Source organism: Saimiri boliviensis, chromosome 2 (assembly GCF_048565385.1).
Source record: "Saimiri boliviensis isolate mSaiBol1 chromosome 2, mSaiBol1.pri, whole genome shotgun sequence".
Lineage (NCBI taxonomy): Eukaryota > Metazoa > Chordata > Mammalia > Primates > Cebidae > Saimiri > Saimiri boliviensis.
This window is the reverse complement of record NC_133450.1, coordinates 35,938,926-35,958,800: the sequence shown is the minus strand read 5'-3', so window position 1 is coordinate 35,958,800 and position 19,875 is coordinate 35,938,926. Positions and strand designations below refer to the sequence as shown.

At 44.0% G+C, this 19,875-nt stretch overlaps 1 protein-coding gene across 1 annotated transcript in view; it reads right to left on the bottom strand.

The window, feature by feature from the left end:
* Positions 1 to 8,580: 8,580 nt before the first annotated feature.
* ZFYVE26 (zinc finger FYVE-type containing 26) overlaps positions 8,581 to 19,875 on the bottom strand; it is a 72,851-nt gene continuing 61,556 nt past the window's right edge. The window contains exons 36-42 of the mRNA XM_039469164.2: positions 18,388 to 18,585; positions 17,469 to 17,668; positions 16,480 to 16,621; positions 16,114 to 16,173; positions 14,725 to 14,907; positions 13,737 to 13,781; positions 8,581 to 11,004 (exon numbers count right to left, since the gene is read on the bottom strand). Of these exons, the coding sequence (XP_039325098.1) occupies positions 10,801 to 11,004; positions 13,737 to 13,781; positions 14,725 to 14,907; positions 16,114 to 16,173; positions 16,480 to 16,621; positions 17,469 to 17,668; positions 18,388 to 18,585 (1,032 nt within the window). The 3' untranslated portion in view covers positions 8,581 to 10,800. The remainder of the gene's footprint in view (positions 11,005 to 13,736; positions 13,782 to 14,724; positions 14,908 to 16,113; positions 16,174 to 16,479; positions 16,622 to 17,468; positions 17,669 to 18,387; positions 18,586 to 19,875) is intronic.

Sequence of the window (19,875 nt, the reverse complement as noted above, 5' to 3'; positions counted from 1 at the left end):
GGACAAATAACTATCCAAATAAAGCATAAAGTTAAATTCTTTGCCTCATACCATTCTTACAAACGAGTACCATGTGGATTAAAAGGCAAAAAAAAAAAGTTGTGAAAGTATTAGAAAAAAATACAGAAGAATATGTTTATGCCTTTGGAAGAGGAACAGCATTTTTAAGACATGAAAAGCAAAAAGCATATGGGAAAAGAGGAATACATCTAAAAAACATGCCACAAATAAAGTTCAAAGTCAAGTGATATTGGTGAGCATATTTGAAACGGTTTTAGGTTAGGTATCCTAGAAAATGGACTTTGAGATACAGACATTTGCACACAGCAAATTTATTAGGAGGACTCTTAGGATTGTTATCTATAGGGGAGTGAGAGAAGTGGAACAGGGCAGAGGGTGAAGTTGAACTGTGATGTGATGCAGTCACAACAAATGATTAGGTGACCCTGTCCCTCAGGGATCTCTGGAGCTGAGCTGTCTTGAATTGAGGAAAGGATGTTGGTCTTTAAACACCTACAGTGACCAGTCACTGGGTGTGGGCACCTTCCAGAGGGGGCATGACCTGGGTGAGGGAAAAACCTAGAGAAAAACCCAGCTGAGAGTTGGCAGCTGTGTACATTTCCAGCATCTGAGAGAATGAGTGCTTTATTTTTTTTCTTTTCCTTCTTTCTTTTCTTTCCTTCTTTTTTTTTTTTTTTTGTTTTTTTGTTTTTGTTTTCTTGGTAGAGACAGGGTCTCTCTCTGTTGCCCAGGCTGGCCTTGAATTCCTGGGATCAAGCAATCTTCCTGTCTTGGCCTCTCAAAGTGCTGGGATTATAAGCATGAGCCACTATGCCTGGCTGTGTGCTTCATTTATAGCATTGTGAGAGTGGACTAATACACTCCCTTTAAAAAAGGAAGTAGGTCAGGAAGACATCTGCCTTGGACTAGCAGTGATGGTAAATTTTAAAAAGTTAAAAAAATTTAAAAGTAGGTTTAAAATGATCATATATCAGCAACTTTATATGGTTCAACATAATATGATTGTATCAGTAGGAAATGGACTTAACAAGGGCAGTTTATTTTGTGTCTTACTGACCCACTTTCATCACCCTCAATTTCCTCATCTGCCAAGTGAATATTTGACATGTTTCATTACATTTTGCTCCCAAGATCTGTCATCTTCCATTGATTTCTGAATATGATGGATATCCATGGCGATAACTGACCTAATATCCTAGCACAGAGAATCCTAAGAGTCCTGGTACACCCTCACAGGTGTTTATCCAGGTTTTTATCTGTATGTACAGTCTATTTTTTTTACATATGGATATATAATCTATATTAGCCAAAACAATCAGCTGAGAAAATCACAGGACATGAGGTACAACTTGCTCTGTTAGAAGGAGATTAATTGCTGTAACAAACAATGCTGATTTACGGTGGCACAATATAACAACATTGTATTGCTTGCTCATGTCATATTTCAATTCGGGAATGGGGGTAGGAGGGTGGTTCTGTTCCCCATAACCAAGAAAAAAAATCAATGGTTCCACCATCCTCCAGGGCCTCAGTGTTCTCTATTGGAGTCCCTGCATCCAGCTGTCAGATGATGCAAAAGAGAGCACCCAGCTATATCCAGCTATTCCATTTCTGGGCCAAAGATGTTCAGATGAGAAATACCCATAAAATTTGTTTTTCCTGTTTTCACTGTGATAAAATCACTATGTTGTTATATCATCTAATAATTCACGTTCCAATGACAGCAGTTACTTAAAGGATTAAATCAATATAAATGTATTGAAAGTATGCACAATTTAATATATTCTCATAAAATTAGAAATCAAATAATGCAAAAATAAAAATTATTTTAAAAATGTTTTGTTATTTTTCTTTTAAAATATTTAAATTATCTATTAAAATTAAAAGAAATAATAATTTTGAATCTCAACATTTTAAATCCAAATTATTTAAATAAAGCTAAATATTTTTATTTTTTAAAATTTAATTAATTCTATGACTTGTAAAATAAAACAATTCACAATTCTGAAGTTAATTGTCCATTTAGTTGCTAATGCACACAATGGATATCATACTTCACTCATGTTTCCTTTATACCTACATGCCTACCAATTTAAAAGTAACACGGGCTGGGCGCAGTGTTACTGGACTCGTACCTGTAATCCCAGCACTTTAGGAGGCCAGGGTGGTGGATCACAAGGTCAGGAGTTCAAGACCAGTCTGGCCAAGATGTTAAAACCCTGTCTCTACTAAAAATACAAAAATTGGCCAGGTGTGGTGGCAGGCGCCTGTAATCCCAGCTACTTGGGAGGCTGAAGCGGGAGTATCTCTTGAACCCAGGAGCGGAGGTTGCAGTGAACCAAGATCCCACCACTGCCCTCCAGCCTGGGCGACAGAGTGAGACTCCATATCCAAAAGAAAAAAAAAAGTAATATGAATTGTTTAATGTTGCAAAGTTTTTCAGACTCCATGGACAAGTGTTGCAACGCATTGGAATATGAAGGGCAAGAATATAGACCCTCTGACCACTGAAAATGATACCCCTTTTAATGCAAGTATTTATTACACAAATGCTGGGGAAGAATTTGACAAATTAATGAATCTGTCTTTTCTCTTCCCTAACTCTTCCTTTATTCAAATCCTCCCTAAACTCAGAAACAGAAGCACAATCTGCACACCTTCAAAGCCTTTGGATGCAGTTAACAAGGGCTTCCCTCGGGCCTAAACAGTGTTAATCCTGACAGCAAATGTCTAGGGTATCAGGTTGCGTTATGTCAGCATTGAGCACCAGAGCCTCACGTATTTGTAAATATATTTATTATTTTCTTGTGCATTCTGGTGAAATATAAGGCTTTTAAAGTGGCTGGCCAAGGGAGTGAGCCCTTCTCACCTGGGTCTAAGGGCAATACTATTCATGTAGTTCATATTCATGTAGTCTGACATATCTACTGGGGGCCCAACCCTGGGCCCAACCCCAGAGAAGTGGGCCCTCTGATGTGCCAGATAGAAATATGGTAGACACCAGACCCTAACTAGCATCTACCATAGAGGTTCGATGTCAATCTGGCATAAAAGATTGAGTGTTTATTGAACATATGAGAATTCTGCCATATAAAGTATCTGAGAAAGTATGATTAAACAGTAAATAACTCACATCAAGTAACAACAAGGTACCGAAGGAAGACCAAGTGAATAGTATGATAACTGTGATATGCATGGGTTGCCCAGAGCACTACTATTTGAAAATGTGAAGCATATTCACTCAGACTCAGTTCTCTGCCCTTCTCCTCATTACTGACCTTCTCTTCTACGATTCTTCAGTCCTCAGTTCCCATAACAAAGACTACACCTGGACATCTTGTCATCACATGAACTTCCTGCTCTCTAGATAACTTTTCACATCCCACTCTAGCCACAACCTCCTACTTCTCCAACTTTGTTCCTTGCTGATTCACTTGCCCCATTATCACCTCTGTCTAGTGAAGGCCAAGCACACATGGAGCAGTTCATCTCTCTGATTTCTACATGCCAAGAGTACAGCTGGAGAAAATCACTCAGTCTCACAGATTGGAGCTACTAGGAATCACTAACATCAACTGAAGTTTCCATTAGGCTAAATGAAATAAGCCAGACACAAAAGAACAAATACGGTACAATTCCACTTGCTGGTGGTACCTAGAGTAGTCAAATTCACAGACAACAAGTACAGTAGAGGTTACCAGGGGCTGTGAGGAAGGGTTCATGGGGGAATTATTGTTCAGTGTGTGCAGTTTGAGCTGGAGGATGAAAAAGTTCTGGAGATGGATGGTGGTGATGGTTGCACAACAACGCAAATGTACTTAATGCCACGGAAGTGTACACTAAACAATGGTTAAAATGGTACATTTTATGTTATGTATATTTTAGCACAATAAAAAATATCAAGTCTTTCAAGGATCCTAGGCTCTGTATGTGCTTAGACTCTCCATACCTCAGTATTGTAGAGAAGTCCTTTGATTCATCTAGAATTATTATTTGTTCATACAGAGTTGGTAGAAGGTGCAACTCAAGGATGAATGTTTGCGATGAAAAGGCTTCTACAGCTGTCAGAGGAGGAGGTGACAAGGACCTGAACGACAGTGATAAAGTAGAAGGGACAGGTTCTTCTGGCTGGGTAGGTAGAATGATAGGATTTGACTTTCTATTGGACATAGCTTGAGGCATGGCAGGCACTTGAATGTTTTCCAATGAGGAGGTGGGGGAAGAAACAGTCCAGCAGGGAGATCCCTTTCTTTTTTCTTCTTTTCTCTTTCTTCCTTTTTCTTTTCTGTCTTTTTCTTTTTCTCTCTTTCCTTCCTTCCTTTCCCTCCCTCCCTCCTTTCCTTTTTTTTTCCATCTTTCTTTCCCTCCCTCTCTCCTTTCCTTTCTTTTTCTTTCTGTATTTCTTTCTTCTTTCTCTTTGTCTTCCTTTTTTTTCTTTCTCGCTCTTTCTTTTCCTTCCTTTCTTTTTTTTCTCTTTCTTTCTTTCTCTTTTCTTTTCTTTCTGACAGGGTCTCACTCTATCTCCCAGGCTGGAATGCAGTGTCACCATATTGGATCACAGCAGCCTCCAACTCCAGGGCTCCAGTGATCTTCCCACCTCAGCCTCCCGAGTAGCTGGTGGTACAGGTGCCCACCACTATGCCTGGCTAATTTTCTTATTTTTTGTAGTGAGGGTCTCATTATGTTGCCCAGGCTGGTCTCACACTCCTGGGGTCAAGTGATCCTTCCACTTCAGCCTTCTGAAGTGTTGGGTTACAGGCATGAGCCACCATGCCTGGCCAGCACAGATGTTTCTAGCCAGGCAGCATGCATGACAGTAATAATAACATTTTTAAATTCTACATATTCACTGCTGGGTGCAGTGGCTCACACCTGTAATCCTAGCACTTTGGGAGGCCAAGGTGGGCAGACTGCTTGAGCTCAGGAGTTTGAGACCAGCCTGAGCAACATAACAAACAAACCCCATCTCTACAAAAAATACAAAAATTAGCCAGGTGTGGTGGCGCACACTGTAGCCTCAGCTACTCAGGAGGCTGGGGTGGGAGGATGGCTTGAGCCCAGGAGACAGAGGATGCAGTGAGCTGTGATCACACCACTGCACTCCAGCCTGAGTGTCAGAGCCACACCCTGTCTCAGTAAAATAAAATAAAACGATATATTCACTGAAGAAGAAAGTTCAGGTTTGTGAGAGAATCGAATGCATTCCATTTTGGGCATGCTAATATTTTCAAGTGAAGGTCAGTTTTGTGGTGAGTTCCGGGAGGTAGTCAAAAGGCAGATCTGACGTGGGAAAGAGTTAATGGGGCAAAGTTAAGTGGTGGGTAGGGAGAGCAGTCAAGATGACTGCTGAAGCTATGGGATTGTATGGGATAGTATGAGTGTCAAGAGGGAATGGCTAGAACCTTGAGGAATTTGTCTTGAAGTGAGATGAAGAGAAAGCATAAGCAGAGAAGTGAATAATCTGTACAGGAGATGGCACTCAATGTGGGACTGAAGGAAGAGTTTTGACAATGGTAGACTGGAGGGCAGGGTAGAGGAGATGCTGAGGGAAGGGCTCCAAGCAGAAATAACATGCAGCATTAGCGAGCAGGAAGGCATTCCACCAAAGAAGCCATTCAGTAACCAGATATTGAATAAATGTGTTGTGGAAGAACTGGAAATTTCAGGGATAGGTCAGTCAACAGTATCACTGTGGAAGAAGAGATGAAGACCAGGAAAAGGCCATTTCCTCTGGGGATTAGCATGACTATTGATATTTGGTTGCTTGGGCATTAGAAGAATCGAATAGCCTTTGATCTACTTTACTTACACTCCAACCAAAGGTATCTGGTAATCTTGGAGTGTCTCAGGTTTCTAAACATAGAGGTCATCTATCCTAGGTTTAGATTGGGTGTTACAGTTTTCTCTGTTGTGACATATCTTTGTGCTATGTCCACTACCAGGTGGTTTTCAGGTCTACTTTAATCATTGCTGTTGTTTATTTTTAGAGCTGTTTTTTAGTTTTTATTTATTTTACTTTAAGTTCTGGGATACATGTGCAGAAAGTGCAGGTTCGTTACATAGGTATACATGTACCATGGTGCTTTACTGCATCTATCAACCCGTCATCTAGGTTTGAAGCCCTGCATGCATTAGTTATTTGTCTTAATGCTCTGTCTTCCCTTTTCCACCACCCCACAACAGGTGCCAGTGTGTGGCATTTCCCTCCCTGTCTCCATGTGTTCTCATTATTCAATTCCCTCTTATGAGTGAGAACGTGTGGTGTTCGGTTTCCTGTTCCTGTGTTAGTTTGCTGAGAATGATGGCTTCTAGCTTCATCCATGTCCCTGCAAAGGAAATGAACTCATTCCTTTTTATGGCTGCTTGGTATTCCATGGTATATATGTGCCACATCCTCTTTATCCAGTCTATCATTGATGGGCATTTGGGTTGGTTCCAATTCTTTGCTATTATTGTAAATAGTGCTGCAATAAATATACATATGCATGTGTCTTTATAGTAGAATGATTTATAATCTTTTGGGTATATACCCAGCAATGAGATTGCTGGGTCAAATGGTATTTCTGGTTCTAGGTCCCTGAGGAATTGCCACCCTGTCTTCCACAATGGTTGAACTAATTTACACTCCCACCAACAGTGTAAAAGCATTTCTAATTATCTACAGCCTCACCAGCATCTGTTGTTTCCCAACTTTTTAATAATTGCCATTCCAACTGGCATGAGATGGCATCTCATTGTGGTTTTGATTTGCATTTCTCTAATGACCAGTGATGATGAGCTTTTTTTCATGTTTGTTGGTTGTATGTCTTCTTTTTCAGTGTCTGTTCATATCCTTTGACCACTTTTTGATGGGGTTGTTTTTTCTCTTGCAAATTTGTTTAAGCTCCTTGTAGATTTTGGATATTAGACCTTTGTCAGATGGATTGAAAAAATTTTCTCCCATTCTGTAGGTTGCCTGTTCACTCGGATAGTTTCTTTCACTGTGCAAAAGCTCTTTAGTTGGTACTCTACATGTTCAGAGAAACTTCTCTACTTCTCTAGTAATGAACTATAGAAATGATCCCTGAATGTATAAAATATATATATATTTTTTTACATGAGAAATTGGATGAGATCATGTTTCTGGGCAAAGGAGATAATAAGCAGTGATGCCACCGTCCATGGCTCAAGTATCATACTGCAAACATATGCCTAGAGTGGGTGGCAAGAAAACAGTTTAAGCTAAGTTTGAGTTATGCTTTCCCCAAAGATCCTGCACCTGGTTTCAAAGATTGAAAATTTGGTTGACATTGAAAACATATATAGGGCTTTAAAAATGACAAACAGCTTTTCAAAGAGTTTCAGAGGGCTGGGGCAGTGGCTTTGTAATTCTAGCACTTTAGGAGGATGGAGCCGAAGGACTTGCTTAAGCCCAGAAGTTCAAGACCAACCTGGGCAACATAGTGAGACACTGTCTCTATAAAAAAATTAAGGCCGGGCGCGGTGGCTCAAGCCTGTAATCCCAGCACTTTGGGAGGCCGAGGCGGGTGGATCACGAGGTTGAGAGATCGAGACCATCCTGGTCAACATGGTGAAACCCCGTCTCTACTCAAAATACAAAAAAACTAGCTGGGCGTGGTGGCGCGTGCCTGTAATCCCAGCTACTCAGGAGGCTGAGGCAGGAGAATTGCCTGAGCCCAGGAGGCGGAGGTTGTGGTGAGCCGAGATCGCGCTATTGCACTCCAGCCTGGGTAACAAGAGCGAAACTCCGTCTCAAAAAAAAAAAAAAAAAAAAAAAAATTAAAATGTTAGCTGGGCCACAGCACTCCAGCCTGGGTGACAGAGCTCGACCCTGTCTCAGAAAAAAAAAAAAAAAAAAAAAATCACTAAAGAAATCTTTCACCCATCAGACTGGCAAAGATCTAGAAAGTCTGGTAACTGTTGGGGCAAGGGTAGAGAGAGCAAGTACTCTCGACAATGCTGGTAGGAGAGTTAATTGCTACAACCTCTTTGGAGAGTAACTGGCAATATTTGTTAAATGCATTCATTCTCTGACCCACCAATTCTGGACAAGATAATTTGATGCAGCATAATCTGTAGTGGCGAAAGACGGCACCAACATAAAAGGTTCATCATTAGAAACTGGTTAAATAATTATAGTACATATTCATGATGGAACACTTTAGTAATTAATACTTATTTTTGCATAAGTAGCTCTGGAACTATACGCTAGACACTGATAACAATGGTGGCCTCTGGGAGGGGACTGGGCTGGGGGCCACAGGGTGGAAGGAAGTTTTCACCTTATAAACGTATTACCTATCTTTACCCATCCCCTAAATGAAGCAAAAAAAAAAAAAAAGTTTTCTGGTGGTAGAGGGTGCACTAATAGTTTTAAACACATAGGAAACTTGAGATAAATCCTAAGCAGAATCATTAGTCAGTCATTATGGGGATTGTTTAGAATAAGTCTGAATTGAAAGCCATCTGATCTTCCCCACCTACCTTTTCTCTCCACAAGGAAAAAGGATGAGAAGGGTAGGAGCAAGACAGCACAAAGCAGTTATGAAGCTGAGAAACTCGTTGGATAGACACTTTATTGTGGCTTGTTTGTAGTAAAACATTCAACCCCTCAACGTGGATATCTGTTTTGGTGGTGTTTTTCTGATGGAGACTACAGCACGGTGTACAAAGCTTTTAGCCTCATTTTATGTCAGTCTAGTCAGTGGTTGCCTATAATTTGACAGTTCGATGAGTTATAGGAAAAAGTCAGGAAATTTTGGTCTTATCCCAAATTAAGGGCTGCAAGATTCGTGACTCATTAGTATAAAGTGCTTATGTTCAGTGCAAAAAGGCAGACTCAGAAGGGCAAGCAGATGCCAGAGAAGGGCATTTCCTCGGAGATGGATGTGTTCTGTAACTCAAGGAAGGAAAAGCCAAACTTTAGCCCAAATGGATCTAGTAGTTTCCTTATAGTTTTTCTCCTTTTTTTTTTTGAGACGGAGTTTCACTCCTGTTGCCCAGGCTGGAGTCAATGGCGCAATCTTGGCTCACTGCATCCAGGTTCAAGCAATTCTCTTGTCTCAGCTTCCCAAGTAGGTAGGATTATAGGTGCCTGCCACCATGCCTGGCCAATTTTTGTAATTTTAGTAGAGATGGGGTTTCATCGTATTGGTCAGGCTGGTCTCGAACTCCTGACCTTAGGTGATCTGCCTGCCTCAGCCTCCCAAAGTGCCAGGATTACAGGTGTTAGCACCACACCTGGCCATTCTTTCTCCTCTTTAACAGGACCAAAACTTCTCACCTGATAGATGTCCATGAGTTGCTTACTACTAAAAATCTTGGTTCAGAGGGAAATCCACAGGGTTTCTAAGCACCAGAGACACTGACTGCAGCTTCCAGTTTCTATTTGTCTCAGCATCATGAGTGGGACCAATAGGCTGAGCTCTGGCCAGTGGGAGGTTCAGAGCTGCAGAGCTTTCTTAAGGACCCTCATTTGCAAATTGAAGTCACTGAGTATGACACACCTTTTCTCAAGCAGTGTCACATCTTAGGTGGGAAGACAAGCCAGTGCATATTAAAGAAGCACTTCACCTAGTTTTCCACCAACCGGATGTGACCTATTCATTATCCCCTTGTTCTGCTCTGTCCAGAGGCCCAGTTCCAAAGCCAACCCTTGATTCCCCCTTCTAAGACAAAGCTAACCCTTGAGTCCCTCTTTTAAGACAGAGAAAAGCACACTCCCTTCTCAATGACCCCACATGTCTGCATATCCATCCTGAGGTCCTGAAGAGACTGAATGGAAACAAGAGGGAAGAGGAAGCAGCTTCCTAACCAATCCAAGGAGCATGAACAGGACTGCAGATCAAATAGGTAAAATCGAGCCACTCAGTCCTAGGATCCTGGCCACCATTTCTCTCCCCAGACTCTCAAAGAGGAAGTCACATTCTCTCACCTGCCAACTTTGCAGCAGGGGATTCACAAGAGACAGCTCTGTGCTTGTGAGCAGCCCCCTACATCCCTGTTTGGATGGTTTGCCTTTCTTTCCCCTCTGGATGAATGTGATGGAAACCCTCTTGCCCATGTTAGCCTTGCAGACCTGATCATTTATACATGCACCCACAGCTTTCAAATGCCTGGACCTGAAAACCCTTCTATTCAGACTACCATCCACAGACTCCAGGACTTCTTGTGCTTGGGAGAAGAGACACCTGGAAAACAGGTTTATTCTGCAGGTAGCACTTGCCCCAAAGCCATCTCTGAATTCTGGAAAGCGAAGGAAGGAAAAGAGGGAATCCTTTGGGTGTTGCTCTAATTCTCTGTAAAAGCCCTCTAGGTCAGAGGAGCTACTAAAGCAGGTCCACAGGGAGGGGACTGTACAAACAGGACAACCCGGGTCAAGAACCAAAACGCAGGGAAGGTTTTCAGAGTGGCAAGTCTAAAGTAAAGTGCCTCTTTTCAATGGAGAAGAGTTTCATTTGTTCAGAAATGCTTGGGCGTAAACATGAGTGCACAGGAACATGCACACGTGTGTGCACACACACTCACTCACTCTGAGGTAGAAAGAACTGGCCCTCTCCAGACAAACACACACAGATTCCACAAATTTAGAGAAACATGGCACTTGCGTGAAAGGTCCTATCCTTGCCTGGGAAGGCAAGTAGGGTCCAATCCAGCTCTTTCCAACCTAGGGCAGAGCCATAGAAGTCCCACTCCACAGGAGGAAAGAGGTGGAGGGCATCGCCGTCGCTGCTGTTGCCCAGCTCTCAGGCCACGTGTTCCTGGCCCTGCTGCCCAAGGTCATTTCCTGGAGCCTGAGCCATGGGCACCCCGGAGGTGGCTTGTCAGAAGCCACTGGGCACAGATGTCTTGTACGACTGCATCCCCGCTGCTCTTGGCGGCCTGCTGAACCTGCTGGACGAGGGCTGTGGCCCGTGAGTGTTCTTGCTTCACAGCAATCAAGTAGGCAGAACGTAGTTTGCAACACAGCAGGTAGGCCCGAACCTGGCAGTCGGTTATAAAAGAGACAGCAGAAAGGCATCCATCACTGACAAATCAAGTATACAGAGCTGCAGCAGAAAGCTCAGGCAGACAGATATCATGTGTCACCTGCCACATTCATGATGGGATTCGTGCATTTTATGGTACTATAACAACTTTTTTTTTTTTTTTAAGACGGAGTTTTGCTCTTGTTACCCAGGCTGGAGTGCAATGGCGCAGTCTCAGCTCACTGCAACCTCTGCCTCCTGGATTCAGGCAATTCTCCTGCCTCAGCCTCCTGAGTAGCTGGGATTACAGGCATGCGCCACCATGCCCAGCTAATTTTTTGTATTTTTAGTAGAGATGGGGTTTCACCATGTTGACCAGGATGGTTTCGATCTTTTGACCTCGTGATCCACCCGCCTTGGCCTCCCAAAGTGCTGGGATTACAGGCGTGAGCCACCGCGACCGACCTATAACAACTTTTTAAATATTCCGGAAATAAGCTATAACACTGTTATTTCATAGTGTAAAAAGTTATTATACATAAGCTAAGAATTCAAAAAAGAAGTTAAGTCAGCAGGCAGTCTGGTCTCTGTCCACTCCCTCTGACACCCTCCTCCTCCTCACTCTCCCAGGCTCTCCGGCTTCTTCTGGGCTTCAGGGCCATTGCTCTCGCCCGCAGAGTTGTGATTTTGCAGTTACTTGGGTGATTATGTGATTGATGCCTATCTCCTTGACCAGACTTTAAGCTTCATGAGGGCAAGAGTAGTGTCTGTTTTTTCCATTCTCTGTCTTCCTGGTGCCTAGCACAGGGCCTGGCATATAGTAGGTGTTCAGTGAATATGTATTACAGGAATGACTAAAACATCCATCCTAGAATGGACGCAGAGATTCTCCTCTACTTTTCTGCTTTCAGTCTGCTGAATCTAAAGTTATTTTTTATAATTACAGGAAATCTGGGGAGGAAGACACATACACACAATTGGAAAATGTTGAATCAAGGTCTAACCCCACTCAGACCTGATTTGACTCTGCCTGTTTGGACAGAGGCAGCCATTTCAGGATGTGCATATGTGTGTATGTATCTCCCAGGATCGCTATCTCAAGAATCCCCAGCTTGGTGGAGACAAGAGTCCCTTCCTTCCTGGCCCTGGTCTTTCAGCACCCCCTGGATAGCCAGTGCTCTAGGCCAGTGAGCAGAGGCCTTCATGAGCTGCCACAGAGCTGCTGCCAGCAGCTGCCTTTCCGCTGCAATAATCCCTGTTGGTTAGCGGAGGGGACTCTCCTTGCTTCTTGTGTCAATGCTCCATCTGTTATTTGTTTTGGTCACTAAAGTCTTTCTTTCCTCTCTAAGCTGAATCACAGATAATCTCCTACAGCTAGACAATGTCTGGCATGTTCTGAGGTCACTAAAGTGATCCAGTCCTGTGCTGCTTGGGATCCACTTGCTGCCCTAGGATGTCAGCTCTCCCCAGACCCTCAGCTCCCCTTAGCATGTACATATGCTAAGCTAAATACATATCACAAGTTGGCAGGCAAAATACCAAGAGAAGGAGGACATTTTGCCAGAGAGTCTGGAATGGAGCTGAATGAAACTGTTTTTTGGCAAGACCCCGTGGCCTAAGATCATTTAACGCATGAGACAGCTACTGAGAGAAAAATACCTGAAAAAGTAATAAGGACTGTCTCTATTTCAGTGTATGTCTTTCCCAGGAATAGAGTCTCTGTCCTGTTGAGTGGGAGGCTCAATGAAGGCTTAAGAAAGAACCACAGTCTGGGAATCAGAGGACCTGGGCGTCTATCCTGGCTGTTGGGGTCTCAATCTGACTCTAGAAAAGTAATTCTCTACATTTCAGGATGTCAGAATTTCATCCTTTCCAATGAGCTCATTATGTTACAGAAATAAATGAAGAAAGGTTTAGAACTTGTTCTCTTTAACTCTGGAAACTGAAAAATGCCCAGTAAATTCAGTCCAGAGATTAGCAATACTGCCATGGGAAGCATGTAAGAAGCTCTTTGCCTAACATTAGTTTTCATCACAGGGAACTCAGCTGTCAAATAACTTTTCTGCTGCTGGCCAGGGCAGCTCAGACTGGCTTGACTTTCTCGTGGCCCTCCTGGCCTGGGGCCCTTCCTGCAGATAGCCAGAGGATCAGCCCAGTGGTCAGCCACAAATGGGGGCATCTGGGAAGATTTTTATTCTGCCTGGTACTCCTCCCAAAGGCAACAGGAAACAAAGGTTCATCAATTCCCAAACAGGGACAAGCTCTTTGGCCCCTGAGGAGAGGTTCATTCTGGAGATCGAGACACTGGTGGACATTGTTGGTCAAAGCGTAGGGTGGGGTTTTTTCTTACTGTACCTTTTTCCCTCTAGGATAAAGAGACACCTGCTTACTCTGGGAACCTCATTCCATCAGTCCACCCAAAGATGGGGGTGAGGTGAGGGATTTCCTGGGGCTCTCTGAGAGCATCAGTATAAAATGGAGATTCAAGAGCAGTCTGGGACATGTTTGTCTTGGGGATAAAGCCTAGGACATGTTTGTCTTAGGGACTCATGCAGTCCGTGTTCACCTGCTTCCCATCTATTCCCTCCATTCTATACCCCTATCCAAGCCCCAACTCCACTTCTGATAATAAAGAAGCTGAGGTATGGGTTGTGTGTAGCTATCGTGGGGAGCAAGGAATAAAGGTGACAAGGCAAGCCTGGGACACTATTCATTAGCAGCACTGGGGTTGGAGACAATTCCGCTTACCTTGTTGTCATCATTGTGTATTGCCTGGATCAGGCCCTCCAGCTCCTGTACAGAACAGAAACAGCAGTTGTGAGAGGGAGAAGAGTCCCACAGCCTCGGAGCCAGGGCCCAACCCAGCCTGAGCCCAGCCATTCTGACTCCAGAATGAAAAGGCCTGCCTGGCTTTTTTTTTTTTTTGAAGAGATGGGATCTCACTATGTTGCCAAGGCTAGAGTGCAGCGGCTTTTCACAGGCAGGATCCCACTATTGGTAGCACAGGAATTTTAATCTGCTTCATTGCCAACCTGGGCCGGTTCACCCCTCCTTAGGCAATCTGGTGGTCTCCTTCTCCTGGGAAGTCACCAAATTGATCATGAACTTAGTGTAGGCACTAAGTTCTAACTCTAAGTATATATCGGCATAATATACCACAGTCCAGAACTCCTCAGCTCAAGTGATCCTCCCCACTCAGCCTCCAGAACAGCTGGGATTATAGACATCACACAGAGCTGACTTTTTTTTAAACTCAAGTCCTGCTTTAAGAGCAAGAAAGAAAATCTAATTATAACACTAAGCTTCAGAATTTGGGGAGAAGGAACAGTTTCCAAGAGGCCTGTCCTCAGCCTTCCCAAATGGATATGGCTCTGTTCACTCCAAAAAGCCACCATGGGAGGACAATTCTGCAGGTAACAGGCTTCAAAGGTAATCTGCTGGCCTGCCCTGATCTCCTCTAGAATTGCAGCAAGAAGCTCAACTCCATAGACATTTCCAGGTGCAAACAAAATTACACAACGGGATGTTGAGGGCCACATTCTGGGTATAGACATCATCTCCATAAATTTTCTTTAGAGGGAGGGGTCAGCTAGGGTGAGGCCATTATTGCAGAGTGGTTCAGAATGATAAAAGGATCTTGTAGAATTTCAGGCACATTCTGGGAAACAGAATGAAGATGGGGATGTGAAGACACTGAAATTGATGGAGGAGCTGAGAGGTACAGGAGGGAGCACACCTGGGGTGGAATTCTCTTGAACGCTTCCAGGCAGTTGAGGAGGATGGCGTCCCCGTCACTTTTGGCTGCCATGCCTGACTCACTGACACACTTGAGCAGTTGCCGGATCTCACTGTACTTCTCCTTCTCCACCAGCTGGCGGGCAGCTCTGCAGTAGGTCATGGCAGCATCCAGCTGGAAGTCCTTGAACAGAACACGGGGTGATGAGCTTAGACGCAGGGGACACTAACAGTGGGGAGGGAGGCAGCCTTTAACAGCTCTCACTATGCTTGGTGTAGGTAAGCCATATTGATTCACAGTAGAAAACATGAATATAACAAACAAAAAGCAAGCTTAAATTCCTCTTAGGAATTAGGTAGATATTTAGGAAGCATTCACAAAAACTGCAGTCATAGTATCTAAAATGGTACATTTCACTTGCTGTGGTGGCACTTACTGAAAATATTCTTATCCAAATCCTAAGACTAGTTCATTTTCTCCCCAGTAAGTCTGCTTTTTCTTGAGAAATGGGCTTTGGGGGCTGGTATTTGCTGCCCTGGACACCTGGTGCTCTGTTAAGAGGTAGGTGACTTAGTGTTCAGAAACAGACCCATTAACAGGCCCATTCTCTGAAAGACTCATTTGCTGAAATTGCCAGATAAACACCTTAAACCTGGTCTAGGAGAACCCTTATGCCACAGGGCCTGGACAGAGCTGCCCCTCTGCTTGCCTACCAGGGTATCTGTGTGTGGTGAGCTCTGTCCAGCACTGAAAATAGATGGGAAGAAAAACACCTGACTAATCATGTATGAAGCCATTGATCACTGACACATGTACAATGTATAAACGCCCTGCCTGTCCTAAGCTGCCTGCTGTCAGCTCCTGGGGTATCTCCATGGAGCTGTGGTAGTGGGCAGGTCTGCAGAGACTCTACCCTTCATGGTTTCAGTGCCCTGCTTCCAGCCCCTGCTCCAGTGCCACAAACGCACCTGTGTCCTTTTATGACAAGCAACAGAAAACATACTCCTCTAGCCAGCTCCTGTACAGACCGAGGATGGGGAACAGCCCTTGTGGCCAGTGGAAAGCCCTGGCCACCCCTCCAGCCATGCTCCCTGTGAGAACGAGCAGTGTTTCTCAGGGAAACAGCTGTGGGGAACTGTCTGAGACCTGGCTCCTGGTGTTTATTTGGTAGCTTTTGATGAATTTGTCATGAGTTACTTGTCTTCTGGCAAAGTGGCCTAGAGTCTTGAATTTGACCCAGTTCTATAATAGTCACCTCCTTGATTTCATCCCTAATGTGCATGTAAATCTGCTTTTCTTGGGATAAGAATTTCCTAAAGAATAATCTCTCACGGAACTGTGGTCAAGTGCTGATTGTCTTCAGTGTGATTTCAGTAATCCAAGTCATACCTGCAGAACACGGAATGCAATGCCAAAACCATCTTCTACATTTTTCCCTCCCAGCATGACCTGAAAAGGAAAGGGAATCGTGCTTAAAAAAGTTAAGAATTACTAGTGTATCCTCTTAACCAAGAATGAAGGCCCCTATTTATTCCATTATTCAACAAATTCTTTGTTGAGACCCTGCTAAGTGCCAGGCACTAGTGATACAAGAATGTTCAAAATGGACTTGATCGCCAGTCTTCTGTGGCTCATGTTCTAGCGGGGAGGCAGACATCACACAAACAACGGAAATCATCACTAAACAACGGCAATTATGATAAGAATTCTAGAAGATGACGGTAGTCTTTCAGAGGTCCAAAATGCTACACATACCTTGCAGGCCACATCCATTTTCATGTGGTTATTTCCAAACAGGGTTGGCAGAGGCAAAGTGGTGATCTGAGAGGTCCCAGCACTTTCGCACCGATGCAAGAACCTGGTCACTTCCGTCTGCAGCTGAAGTGTGTTCATGTGCCTGTAGTGACAGGAAATGCATAGTCCAGCCTCACGAAGGGTCCCAGGAGTGAGAGGACTGAGGCCAGGAGACTGAGAAGCCGAATAACATGGTGATGGAAAAGGTAAAAGAAATGACGAAGAGGGAAAAGAGACCCCAAATACCTTGTGAGCAGTTACGAAAAGAAAAAAAAATGGTGGCCTCGTGTCCTGCACAGACTCACAATATTATGGTGCACTGTGGAACCAGATATGGTCCAGTCATTGAATCAATAAGTGTTTAATGAGCACCTATGTGCCAGGTACAATAACAGAGGTCAAGGGAGACATGAGCCCTGCCCTCAGAGTTTATAGGCTAGAAGAGAAATGAATAGTAAACAAACACATAAAATAGTTAGCAATTAAACCTATGGAGGTAATAAATGGCAGTGGTAGAGCGTTTACTCTAGATGTTGTGTTCTATGTAGAAGGCCTGGCAAGTATAAAAGCTGAGAGGAATTAAGGACTTGGTGTGCTGAGGAGCCCTGAGGAGGCCAGGGATCGACGCTTAGCAAGAAAAGAGTAGCAGGAGTTAAAGATGGTGACATCAGCAGGGGCCAGAACGTGCAGGACCCTTTTGCCTACTGTAAGGAGTTTGGAGTGTGCTCTGACTGTAGCTCGTGATGCTAATCCTCCCTCCACTCTCCACTCCTCCTATCAGCTCCTCTGTAGGCTTTCCAGGCTTGTACTAGACACTGTCATCCAGGGATGATTCCTTTTAGATTTTTTTTTAATGGTTTGGGGAATAGACAATAGTAGCATCATCACCAACAGAAACCTGGTCCCAGTCTTTCTGCCTCACACCAATGGTCCCCTGAACCTCCAGCTACCTTGACACATCAGCTGCAGTCATCTTCTTTCTGAAGAAGGCGGTTTTCTTCCTTCCAGAGCTGCGGGATGTTTCTTGGAGGTAGATCTTCAGGTGGTCCCTGGCCTTAAGCAGCCATGAGAGCTTCTCTCCCAGTTCTGTATATGACTTTGCTTTGTGACTGAAGAACCGAATACAGGTCATGGCGGCCCGAACTTGGTCCTAGAAGAGAAAAGTGAATGTTCGGGTCAAAGTAGATCAGGGGTTTGGAGGGTGGGGTGTAATGAGAATTCTCATCTGATTTCCACCTATGAGACCTCATTTCCAGCACCCACTCCCACCACCAGCTGAACTGGTATTTTGAGCTCGTCACCCCAAGGTCCAAGAGATCCTGAAGTGCACTGACTGGTGGAGTTATTGGGTAGGATGTTATTCTACCGCCAAAGAGATGCTACAAGAAGATATTTCTGATTCTCCACTCAAATTGGCTTTACTTGTACTTTGGCATTAAATAATACAATTTCTCTATCATTTAGTACTGACAATCCTCAGACAGATTGGGAGGAATGTGCTCCTTTTCCCTTCACGCATTTTCTCTAAAAACACTAACTTTTCCATCATTCCTTGTGAATTCTACATTCATGCCTCATGTTTATCTTGAAACTACCATACATTTCTTTTTTTTTTTTTTTTTTAAACCTATCTATTCCTTGCATTCCAAAGAATGCCATGACTGACAGGATTAAAGTCTGCCTCCAAACGTAGGATGGAAATCCTAACATTATTTAACAATGCTGGAGAGTAGCATGGATTTGCTCTAGGGTCAGCCAAATAGCAAGGCCAGGGACCAATGACAGTCTCGTTTCCTCATCATGCACTTCCTCCCCTGCAGGGTGGGGCATCAGCGACAGAGGGCGAAGGCCTGGAGGGGCTGCCATTACCTTCATAAACTGCTGCAGCTCGTACAGAATGTGGTAGTAGTTCTTCTTCTGTAAATGTTGGCAGGCAGCAATCAGGTACTTTCCCCAGCTCTCCAAGGTTGGATCAATGGATTCTAGCAAGTTTTCCAAAGTGTGTAGCTTCCCACTTTTATAGCTTGGCTGGAAAATGCCTTCTATAAAAACTTCTGGAGGACTCTCCTGGAGCAGGGCAGGGCGAGAAGTCAGAAGTCTTGAGCCCGGTTCTGGCACTGTCTGGGATCCAGACAGTGATGGACCTTCTTTCTATTGATGGACTTTCAGCATCCTCCCATAGCAGTGCTTCTTAATCTTTCATGTGTCACAGACACCTTTGAGAATCTCACTCTAGCGACTGCTTCATTTCTCTCCTTCCTTTTACAGAGAAGCCCCTTGACAGAGTTATCTATCCTTACTGTCTCCAATTCCCTCCTGTGATTTTTCTCTTGAACCCACTCTAATCTAGCTTCTGCATCCATAACTTCTGTTGAAAATGCCCCTTAGGTCACCAGTGACCACTAAAGTGTAAATCTAACAGTTAATTCTTGATCCTCATTTTCTACCTGATTGTTCAGCAGATTTTGACACAGATGGCTTCTTCCTCCTTGAAAAGCCTTTTTTAAAAATAAATTTTTATTTTAATTGAGAAATCTTTTCCTCACTTGCCCTCCAGCACACTGTCCTCTCCAGATTTTCTGTCTAAGTCTCTGGCTGCTCCTTCTCAATTTCCTTAGCTGATCCCTCCCAATCTCCCCAGGGCTTAGGAGGAACCTACACTCTTTTCTATTTATACTCACTTTCTTGGTGATTTCATCCAGGCTCATTACTTAAAATATTGTTGATTTGCTGATGATGCCTAAATCCCCATCTCCAGTTTGTTCATCCCCCCGAACTCCAGGACTTTACATCCAACTTATGTCCAATTGCCTACTCAACATGTCCACTTACAAGTGGACATGTTGAGTAGGCAATTGGATATAGTCATCTTAGTCATCTCTTCCCTCACACTCCTTCTTCAAATTCATCAGCAAATCCTATTGGCTCCACCATCATGATTACAGCACACAGAATCTGGCCACTTCCCACCACCTCCCTTGGACCACACTAGATCCCCCCATCATTGTTTGCCTGGATTATTGCAACAGACTCCTCCCTGGTCTATCAGCTTCCATTCTTACCTCGTAAGTCGAACGCCCACAAAGCCCAGGTGACTCTTTTGAAACCTAAGCCAGATCACGTTACTCCTCTTGCTCACAGTCTTCCAGGGGTTTCCCTTCTCATCCCTCACAATGCCCACAAGGTACTGCGTGGTTTGGCCTGTGACCTTTCTGACCTTATCCGATAGTATCTTGTCCCAGTAGACTCTGCTCTAGCCACCCTGGCCTTTGCCCTCATCACTGCCTCTGCCTGGACTGTGCCTTCCCCACAGATCTATGTGATTCGCTCCTTATGTTCTTTGGCACTTTACTCAGA